The sequence below is a fragment of the Castor canadensis genome, chromosome 13, assembly GCF_047511655.1.
Source record: "Castor canadensis chromosome 13, mCasCan1.hap1v2, whole genome shotgun sequence".
Classification (NCBI taxonomy): Eukaryota; Metazoa; Chordata; class Mammalia; order Rodentia; family Castoridae; genus Castor; species Castor canadensis.
The window spans coordinates 50,439,519-50,451,084 of record NC_133398.1 but is presented as its reverse complement, the minus strand read 5'-3'; the positions used below and the strand labels follow the sequence as shown (position 1 = coordinate 50,451,084).

Sequence of the window (11,566 nt, the reverse complement as noted above, 5' to 3'; positions counted from 1 at the left end):
TTTATAATGATGAAACTCTAAGGTATATATTCAAATATACTATGGCACATTCATGAAATGAAATATTGTATAGAAAATTAACAGTTCTAAATAACCCATGAAAATCATTAAGACCAATGTAATAAAATGCCAACTTCATTAGTAAAAACTACTACCACTTACTAAATGTTTCTCTGCCTATGCCTTATGCTAACCAGTTTATAACATTACCTTCTAACATTCTCAACATAGCTACAATTAGCAACCTCAACCAACCCCATAAATAAATGGGAACATGAAACTTAGAGATGTATACTTACCCCATGATCTTTGTTTTAAAAACTGGTTGAGCAGTGGACAATGGTTTTAATTCTCTTTATGGTATGTTTATGAAGTTTAGAAATGTTCTGTAGCAGTAAAATTTAAATTTGATCCAGGGTGTATGCAGGCAAACTACATAATGCTACTGTTTGCAAGTGTATATCGGGGAAGCCTGTATTTGTCTGTGTAAAAATGGATTTTGAGATAGACAGGGTTGTGTTATGTAGCCCAGGCTGGCCCTGAACTCTTGATCCTCTGGAGTCTGGGGTTATTGGCATGCTCCATCACACCCTGTGAATCTTTTTGTTTTTAATAAAGCACATGTATTTGATAATTAGAAAAAAAAACTTACATATTATTTTCTATTATCTACAGATTTAAAAAAAAACTAAGCTAAAGTCATAAGGATAAACAGTCTGTACCTTTAGAAGATGAGTACTTTTTTTTTTTTTGAATCATCTAACTTTTAGCTTACAATCTGGCATACTTGAAAACTATTTGACAAATGTCTATACATATGTGCATATGTGATATACCCAGTGTTAGTAAGTTACCTTTGGCATGTGGAATAATGGAGATTTGTACTTTTATTTTCCTATACTCTCTGTAATAGACAAAAATCATTTTTATAGCGGAAAAGCTAACAAATGTTACTTTTTGAATATTTATCAGAAAAACCAAAACAAATGACGCTTTATGAGTCTGTATCTTATCCTTTATAAATATTTTTCCAGTCTTAATTTAAAAAAAAAAAATACCAGCTTATGAAAACAAGTCTCTTTCCAGTGAATCATTTCAAAGCTACTTAAAATTTCTATCTCTATAAGGAAACAGTTCTAGGATTAAGTAGTGATATTAGCACTAGCATCAGTCAGTTATTTGTATGATTACCAAGTAACCTACCAAATGCAAAAATTGGAAAGTAAAAGGAGAGGTAGGGCATGTAAGGCTGTGGGGTGATATAGATAAAGCAGTTGGCTTACCTGGTTATGGAGCGCGTGGTTAATTACAAAGCAACAAGGTCAAATGTAATGGAAGGTAGGAACCTTTTTGAATAATAAAAAAAAAAAAAAAGCAAGCTTGTGAAGAATAGGAGACGACAAGGAGGGCATCATCACCTTGGCCTGCTAGAATTAGCAATGAAAAAGTAGTATGTCAATACCGCATTAAAAATAAGCATAACAAAGTTATTTCCAAAAGATCAAAATGCAAAAAGATGGACTTGATCTGATCTCAAAAATTAACTGAATGGCCACCCTGCATTTGTAAACCTGTAATACACTGAGGGGAAAAAAAATCAATGCAAGCAAATGTCAGTTAAATTTTATTTATTATATAAAGAGATTCTGTAACTTGATATGAAAAAACAAAGGAACTCCAATAGGCAAAAGACATAAACATTTGACCAAAGAGGAAACAGCTACACAAAATACACAAATACTCTATACCATTAATAATCAAAGAAATGATTGGGATGCCAGTTTTGCTTATTCAACACACAAAGTTAAATTCTACCTTTTCTATCTTCTAAAGGTACCCAAATGTGCTATTTTTAGTAATAAAACACTGAGTCATTAGCAAAAACATAGGAAGTATGAACATTTCTGCTAATACAGAAATCTGAAAAAGCATCAAAATGAATCAACACTTGTAAGGGCAGTAAGTAAAGCTTCAGATTCCTGGAAGCCAGTTCCTTTTGCCTTGAGTCCTGAGTTACATTATGGGATTGCCAATAAAGAGAAAATTGTTCCTGATTTATACTCTGCGTGTGTGTGTGTGTCTGTGTGTGTATAAAATAATTCCAGGAAAGTGCCTCTTCAGAATCACTCATTACAGAGCGATCCTGTATTTGCTGGAAAATCCCATTAAAATTTCCCCATGTAATACCAAGGGTATACCAGTAGGTATACCCTTGGTATTGAAAAGGGTGAAGCTCTGCTTTACTGCTGAGAACTTTGGAGGCTTTCTGTAGCTGGCTTCTTAGGGAAGCTGAAGTTGGTCCTGTCTTTGAGACATGTCTGAAAGAACATTTTTCTGATTTGGTGCAGAAGAGTTTACTTTCTGCTTGCTCACATCTCAGCCTTGAGGCCTATCACACACCTTTGCTTACACAAGGACTTGAGCAGCACGACAGCCATCACCCCAATCACGAAGTAACCATGAAGAGGATGACTAAGTTGGGAGACTGAATTTAAAATCCTACAGTTTTGCTCAGAATGTTTTTTTTGTTTTTTTATATCACAAATTTTATGGAGCAAAAAAAGCAGAGTTAAATTTATGGCAAAAGCAATTCTCTGAAACCTGAACTTTGCTAAATAATCTGTATAAAAACAACTCTATAGAAAATCATATACAAGCCAAAAAAGTAATGTAAGTTTTTGTCTATATAAGACTATATACACATTTATTCTCTGGTACTGAATTTTCATTTAAATAGACATAGCTGCTTTGCGGAAGAAAAAAATTAAATTTAAAAACTTCACTAAAACTGAAATGCTAATCAATTTAAAAATTTTATATGCATGTACACACATACACAGATGTGTGTCATGTTTATCTGTATTGTGTGTACATTTTTTCTGTTTTCTTACTCTAGAGAGAGATCAAATTTGGGTCTAGGACCATTTCTTCTAGTTAGTATTTTTATTATTTCTCCTGTCTGCCACTTCATTATGTTCTAAATGTAATCACATGACCTAAATAGTTAGAGGTGTCAAAATTCTACACAAAGAGGGAGGTTGCTAATAAACTTGGCAACCTTTTATTATTTCAGATTGGAGCAAGTGGCCTCCCTATGATGTTTACTCAGGAGAAAACATTCAACTTTGAAGCATAATGGACGTAATTGTATTTACTACAGTCACATATAGTTTGACTTATATAACACCACAAAAAGACATCTACTTTTCTATGGATCTTTTTTCATTTGTTCAAACAGTTGGATATGTTGAATACATTTTCAGAATGCACTTGTTAGATGTTTGATAAACACACTAAGTAAAACAAGACAAATAATGTAAGTTATCTTTTTGTCTAATAATGTACCAACCATAAGAAAATACAATTGATGGGGAACAATGAGATCATCCATGATGCGCTGTAAAGGTACTATACCTTGGACCTAAGAATGATCTGAAGGTGCTGAAAGAGGCGATTCTCTGGAAGGTGACCCAGGGTTTTCTTCAGGCGGAAAAACTGTGAGGGTACAAGCTCGAATACCACCAAGTGACTCTGGAAGATCAAAAACCTTATGCCATTCATCTTTTTCTGGGTCATATTTCTGAACAATTTCCACCATGCAACGATTATTCCAAGAATATCCACCCACAACATAGATTTTATTTTCAAAGACAGCAACTCCAACATCACTTTGACCTCTTAACATGGCAGCAATTGGTGTCCATTGGTCGAGGGTTGGTGAATAGTATTCACAGCTTAGAACATCGTCATAATCACTTGTTCCTCTGAAGTGGTTGCCACCAATGACATAGAGCTTGTCTCCAACTGTACACATGCAATGCAGACCTCTCACTGTAGTCATTGGAGCCTTCTGTGTCCATTTGTCCGTATCCGGGTCAAAACACATTAGTTCATTTTGGAAAGTGTCATGGGTAATTCCTCCTGAAATATACATTAAACCTCCATATACTGTCCCAGCATGACCATAGTGGGGTTCACTCATTTTTGCAACATAGCTCCATTCATTCATTCTTGGGTTGTAACATTCTACTGTGGCCAATTCACCAGCTGCACTGCGTCCACCAACTGCATACAAATGTCCTTTGAGAGCACTCAAGTGGAAAAATGTGCGTTTTTCATTTAATGATGCCACCTGCATCCATTTATTATACCGAGGATCAAATCTGAACACTGTATCTACAGCAGTTTTTCCCTTTGTATCATAATTACTCTGACCACCAACTACATAAAGGAAGTTTCCAATGACAGCAATGCCATGCTGGTAACGAGGAGCATCCATGGGGGCCAAAGATTTCCACTCTTGTGCCCTTTCATCATACATTCGTAATTCTTTGCTGACAACCAGCTGCTGCCTCAAAACTCCTCCCAATGTAACCAAGTGAGTAGAGTCAGATCGAATGGCAGTTCTGTCTGACTGCATCACTGGCTGCATATATGGCATCATTTGATAATTGCTGGCTTCCAAAAGCAAATTCACACATGTATTGTCTGTTCTCATGAAATCCACTGTCTGCACATAATTGATGAGGTCCTGTGGTGTCATCAGTGGAAATCGAATATTCTTCATTAATTTTGCAGCATAATCCATCCGAGGATCTTCCAACCTCAGCCAGCGGCAGACAGCCTTGAAGAGTTCAAGCTCAGTACAGTGCTTAAGACTATTGCTGGAAAGCACAAAGGCAAGCCTTTCAAAAGGAAGCTTTAGAAACTCCCCAGTACTCAATAAAGCAGGGAAGTTCTTCAGGATAAAATTATTAACGTATTTATCTACTTCTATAAGATTGTAGGTGTTAGCAATTCGTCCAACCTCAACACAGTTATCTAAAGACACTCCTGAAATAAGAAATACTTTACAGAAGTCCAAAACAGGTAAAATCTGTAGAAAGCTGGCAGCTTCCAGAGTGTCCTGAAGATTGTCCATATTAAGAGAAAGTTTTGCAGTATAAATAAAATCAATGATTTTCTTCAGACCAACTTTGTTCACCCCATGAAGCTTAATGCACATCAAATCTTGTTCTTTCATTCCACCTGTGAACATAGCCTTGAAATAATCACTGGCAGACGCCATCATAGCTCTGTGCACAGGGAAGATTTCCTCGCCATCACCTGGCACCAGGGTTACATCACAAAGCAATCCTTCTATTCTCAGCTGATCAAAGCCTTGCAATACCACTGCACTGTGAGTATTGCTGGTGAAAAACCGTGTGGTTCCTGCCTTGCAAGGCTGCAAGTGGGCAGAGACGCCCATTTCGCCGTTCCCAAGAGACACTTTCATGTGAAAGCCTCGCTCGTGCGGCGATGGATGGATGGTTTACAGGACACCGGGATGGCCACGGAGCTCGCTTTCCTTACCAAGGACAAGCAGTCACTATGGCACCCTCGGGACACAGCAGTCAGTCATTCACTGGAAACCGTCCTGTAGCAGGACCACGAAGGACCGCGGACCTCAAATCTGATTATTAGGCTGATGACTCATCACCTGGAGGCAGTTAAATGACCCGGTTCACCTCATCCGGCCTGCGCCGCCACTCCTCCAGCAGTTCCGCTCCGGGCCGAGGGGGAGGAACCACCACGTACCTAAGCTCCGCGGCTCGGTCGGCGGCGAGGCCGGCACCACAGCGAACGGCCCGCTGCCTCCTCCGCTGTCGCTAGAGAGTCGCCGCGGCCGCCAGCCGATCTTCAAGCAAGGCCTGGAACACAAGCCTGGGTCTGGACCAGGGCCTGGGAACACGGGCCGAGTACCGGACACCGAGCCAGTCCTTCCGGAGAGGCCTGGTCCCAGGATCCCCCGGGCTAGGAGCGGCCGCGCAGCAACTGCGCCTGCGCAGCTGGACTCGCCAGTGGGCGGGCGTATGGGGGCGGGGGCGCGCGGGAGGCGGGGAGGGCGGGGCTGGGGAGCGGGGCGTCGCGGGAGTGCGCCCTCGCGGCGTCTGGGAGCCTCTGCGGGTGCGCGCAGAACTAGGCCGGAAGGAGTGCGCGCACATTGTTGTGAGACCGTCCCTCACTCCACCTGTGCGTGCTTCTTAAGATTCACGCCTCCTTGGTTCTTTCTGAAAAACAGTGAAACGCCGCTTTTGTATAAAATGAGAAGAAACCTGGCGGACGGGGGTGGGGGAAGAGGAGGAAGGGGTTCCCTGACAGATGCGTAATTTTAATTCTTCATAAAGCATTTTATAATTTTTTTCCTATGCGATTTAATCAATAGACAGCTCAATTATAACTTTGGTTTATAGCTTTAATATTTTCATAATTTCAAACGAACAGTGTTTGTCTCACTACTAAATTATGGCCATAGTATGTGTAAATAGTATATTCTGAATTTTGGGCTCCTAAGGCAATACCATTCTAAATATTTTTTTCATGTTTCCACTCATTATTTTTAAATGGTTACACAATTTCTCAGTGATTACACATATTATAGTTTCCTTTGCCCATTATTTGCTTGTGACTATGTAACTTCTTGTCCTCTATTGTATTTCAGAATCTATAATGAGCTTAGAGATTCTGGGCACAAAACTTTAGCTATTTTGGATATTTGGTAGAATATCCAGGTCGATTTTCCAAATTATTGACACCAGCAATGTTTGTGTGTGTATTTCCCCTCTGATTTTTTTTCTTTTTGTTGGTATTTTATTAATTTGCATTTCTTTAATTACTGATAAGTTTAAGTATGGAATTATTACTGTCATTTAAATCCTTTTAGTTTCTTTATGTATATGGAAGCTAAAAATACACTTACATTCTTTTATTATACATTCCTCAATTTTATATGAAATATGGCATTTCCATATACTCTTTTGCATCTTTCTTTTTTCACTTTAAGATCTTCCAGAATGGATACAATCAGAGCTTCTTCATATTTTTAAACAGTTGTGTTGTTGCCTACTAATGGATGTATCATACCTTGTTTAACCAGTCGGGTACTGATGGATAGTCATCTGTTTCTTTCTTTCTTTTTTTTTTCCTTGTTGTTTCCAGTGAATGGAAGCAAGGTTCAGAAGGCATATAACTCCACTGTTCTCCACAAGATGATCCAGTTGTGCTTCAACCTGTTTGGTTCAAGAGGTTGCTTGAAATGAGACTGGCCTGGAGAAGTTCTTCACGAGACTTTATCAGCATTGGGAAATTAGGAGATCTGCTTGGTGTAAGAGTTCAGGATCAAAGGATTCACCTGATCAGTAACAACTCCATACTGGCGGTGGAGAGGTATTTGCAAGGAATCTGTCCCTATTTGGAAAAGAAAGAATAAAACCACTGTACCTGGGATGTTGTCAGAGCAAGAAGTCATTAGATCCTTTCTTTCACTGTTAAGGTTGCAAGTAAGATTAATAGCTGAGGAACCAGATCTGTACTCTTAATGATTATTAGAGACATGTACACCTCATACTTCCACATTTAGTTATTTCAAAGTTACTTAAATATTTTTTCTGCCTTCATCATAAAATGAATTGAATCAAATTTGTTACAAAACTTGGAGGTGGTGTTAAACAGCTGTGTGTTAAAAGCATCCAGTTCTTTCTTATGTACTTTACACTCTATTCTAATATATGTATTGTATTTTACTATTTTTGCATGTATGATAGATACTATGTTCACTGTTACAGTGTGCTAATTATATAAAAAATGTTCCCTTTATATTTTTAAATTATTCTTTTTCTTATTTAAAGTTCTATTTTCAGGTCTTTTTTCGTTTGTTCTTAATAATTCAATGGCAATGCTTATTTTGCAACCTGAAGTGAAGAATGGAGGTTCAGTTCATTTACTGTCCTCATTCAAGTTGTATGTCATATTTGATCTGTGGTGGCCTTCAGGATAAAAGAAAACAGTTTCAGCCCTCTTGGGACTTTTTGGGTTTTTTGGAACTTTCCTCCTTTTTGAAAGGAGACATAAAAGTATTAATTGATTAATTAATTTTAATTACATTATATCCTTACATCTTAGGCAATAGAAAAGTGTTTTCTACCACGAGAAAATGGAGGATGCAGAGATTCAGCCTTGGCAACTAGATGTATGGTTCTGTAATTTACAGCTGTGGCTGTAAATATGGAGGTATTAATTTGGGAGCTGGGCTATACCTTATCCTTGAAGGATTAGGAATGAATAAGGTATTAGAGAAATGGTGTAGGGAGTGAGAAGAAGATTAAAAACTGAATCTTGGGGCCCTGCACCTCCTATTGTAGAGAAGAGAATGAAGAACCTGAAAAGGACACTGGAATGGAATGGAATCAAAACCACCAGGAGAAAATGGTGATCAGAGGGTGTGTTAGGAAGGAAATATATTTAAAAGACAATGCCTTATATTCTGGGAGAGTGAGGGCTGAATTCAGATTGGAACATATTGACTAAGAATAAGTAAGAGGAAACATACCTGGGACCAAATTAATAGAAACTTCTTTTGAGAAGTTCATCTATGAAAGGCAAGAGAGAATCAGGGTCGTACTTGGAAGGAAAATGTGTGTTCTGTTATTGGATATAATTTTTTAACCTTTTTAACAACCTTTTCTTTTAGGAGAGATGCCAAGAAATGGATCTAGCAGCACAGAACAGAAAACAATTAATATTTTTTCCTTTATAGAATAGGCTAAAATGTCTACTTAAGTGCTTACTTAATGTCAAATGTTGCTTAACAGTTTTTAAATGCTAGTGGGATTGAATGTTTCTCCATTTGCATTGTTTGCTATTTTTAATTCTCTTTATTTGGATTTTAATTTACAATATTAACTGTATTATATTGTATTTGTATTATGCTTTCATACCTCTTCTTAAAAGAGTATATAAAGCTTTTATGTAGATGCTTGCTATATTTCTGTGATGTACTCTTTGTTTACAAACGTTTTCTTTATACTTCCCTCTACTTTTGTCATAGTCTTTGTTTTTAAGAGAATGAGTCTTCAGCTTAAGTCAGGGCATGGCACTTTTGTGCCATGGCAATGATGGAGAGAGAGAAAAAGGGCTCAGAATGTATTCCTTTACTCCATTTTTCTATATAGACCCAATAAACCTGATGAATGACTCTCTTGATATGATTGCTAATACTAGGAAGTGGGTAGAACCTGAAATTCTAAGGGCAAAACTGCAAAGCAATTTGAGTACAATCTCATGTTTGACAGCACATGAAATGACTCTTAATAGTAAGTTCCCAATTTTACAAATTCACCTTTTATGACAAATCTCTTTACTTTTTAACTAGAAAAATATCCTTATCATAGCTTTGCATAAGGATTGCAACATTCATTTACACCTCTGACATAAAAGTAAAAGAGAGCACTCTTGTGCCACACCTGCCTAGAAATTTGCTAATCAAAAACCCAGCTAATTATTACATCTTTCCTGAACCCTAATTCCTTGGCAGGGCTTTTAACTTACAATGCAGAATGCCTAGAACCTGTTTCACAGCTGCTTTTAGAACACTAATTGCTCAGTGTTAGAATTTGTGGTATATCTCTGATCCATCCTGTTCCTGGAAGATGAGAGTTCCTTGAAGGAGAGTGTAGATGCCAGTGAATGGACTGATGGCTCCTAGCAAATTAAAACATACCACAGACCTTCTGACTATCTATGCATCAAATCATCATTTGGTAGACTTTCAAAATTAAAAGAAAATATTAGTGTGGACAAGTAAATTTACTGAGTGAAACACAGAACTTCCTAACCAGGAGATAACATATGCATTTTGGTGGCTAAAGAATATACTAAAATAATGCAAATTTTATAGAAAATGGATCTCAAATCTCTCTACAATTAAGTTGCCTTTGCCAATGTAGATTTTAGTGAGGTGCCGATGGGATAGTACAATATTCTTCCTTTCTTGACCATTGTGTTCTCTATAATTTATAGAAATCAGTTCTATGTTCTGTGTAAGGTGCTTGTTCTTTTTCATGAGTAGTACAAAAAATGAATAGCTACCCTTTTACTTCATTTTTCTGTTTTTAAAACTGTTTTTTTTTTCTGTTTCCTTCCTTTATATGGGTTTTGTCACACTCATATTTTCAACTTTGTCCCCAGGTTGCAAAAACAATATAATAGGAAGATTACTTGTCCCAAGTATCAAAGGATCATATGAGATTAACAATCTCAAGGAGACTGTGCCTTCCTCAAGTTCCACCAAGTAGGTGAGCAGATTACAAAGCATCATTGAGAACTTGTTAGTAATACCAGTTATTGGGCCCCTTCCTACACTTGCTGAATTAGAAAAACTGTGGCTAGTATATGCAAAAATCTATGCTTTAGCCAGACCTATAGATGGGTCTCATGCATGCTTAAGATTAAGATGCACTGAAGGAGAGCACTTAGATAGGGTCTGGGGACTTTATTTATAAGTAATAAGCATGTTAACACACAAAATATCTCCAGTGAACTGTAGTTTTTAAATTCAAAATAAAATAAATGTATTGTTTCTGTGTACTGCTAGTTTCAAAAGCCACATTTTCTGTTTACATATATTTTATCCAAAGAATATTTGATACACAATTTGTATTTAAAAATTTAATGCAATGAAAGAAAACTGAAAGCTGGGTGCCAGTGACTCACACCTGTAATCCTAGCTTGTCCAGAGGAAGAGATCAGGAGGATCAAAGTTATAAGCTAATCTGGGCAAAAAGCGAGACCCTATCTCAAAAATACCCAACACAAAAAAGGGCTGGTAGAGTTGCTCAAGTGCTAAAGTGCCTACATAGCAAGTGTGAGGCCTGAGTTCAACCCCAGTATTGAAAAAAAAGAAAGAAAGCAGAAGCATTTTCACTCAGTCCTATTGCTGAAATGTTATGTCACGTAATTATATTTTTGTTGGTAAATGATTATACCCCTTCAGTAATATAAACAAATACAAGTTTTAAATGTTTAACACAGATTGACTTATCATCTTAAATGCCTGCTATAGGCATACGTTTTGTAACATGCATAATATCTTATAATTCTTATATATGCCTGTGTTATAAATAAAAATAAACATATTGGAGGTGTGTGCTCACATTTTTTCTCAGAATTATCAGATAAAATACTGTGAAGCCAGGTGGATTAGTAAATATTTGTATCTCCATTAGCCCCAGAATACTCAGTTTTAAACACATGGGTGGACATTCTCTAGAACTCCACAAGTATAATTATGAGTTGAGTTTTGTTTTGGTTAAAAAAAATAACATAAGATTTACACATTTGCAACATATTTTACATGTTAAATAGGCTGAGGATAGCTGTATTTTGTGAAATTATCTGCCTACAGCACTGAGTGAATATCATGGTTCCCTCCCTCAGGTTTGCTTTGGGTTATCTGTATAAATCAAGTGACCACAAGTCATCCTGTGTAGCCTAGACTGATAGAAGTCCTCTTCCCTACTCACCTCATTCCTCCTTCTTAATTCTCTCCTCATGCTCCCACACCATGTAACTGAGTAACTACCAAATCATCCTTCACCAGCACCAATGTAGTCGGAATCCCTGGCTCCCAGGGAAGGCTTCAGTAGTATCTAAATGCTAAGTACAGGGTCAAGGCCATTCTAGGATTTGTATAAGCTTTATTACATTTAGAGAGCATCAATTATTTCTTACAATATTCTATCCTCTGGAG

At 37.3% G+C, this 11,566-nt stretch overlaps 1 protein-coding gene and 1 long non-coding RNA gene across 2 annotated transcripts; one reads left to right on the top strand and one right to left on the bottom strand.

Annotated features, from left to right (window-relative positions):
• Nucleotides 1-1,611: 1,611 nt before the first annotated feature.
• Klhl9 (kelch like family member 9) lies at nt 1,612-5,825 on the bottom strand. Its single transcript, XM_020169462.2, has one exon. It carries the CDS (start codon nt 5,273-5,275, stop codon nt 3,422-3,424), a length of 1,854 nt encoding a protein of 617 aa, XP_020025051.1. The 5' UTR covers nt 5,276-5,825; the 3' UTR covers nt 1,612-3,421.
• Nucleotides 5,826-5,893: 68 nt separating this feature from the next.
• LOC141415419 (uncharacterized) lies at nt 5,894-10,957 on the top strand. The gene is made up of 2 exons (XR_012440423.1): nt 5,894-6,012; nt 6,979-10,957. It is a non-coding gene; the product is annotated as an uncharacterized lncRNA (long non-coding RNA).
• The last annotated feature ends 609 nt before the right edge of the window (nt 10,958-11,566 follow it).

Bases quoted from the DNA above. Each gene is read 5' to 3' on its own strand.
- Klhl9 (XM_020169462.2), bottom strand. From the start codon at position 5,275: ATGAAAGTGTCTCTTGGGAACGGCGAAATGGGCGTCTCTGCCCACTTG.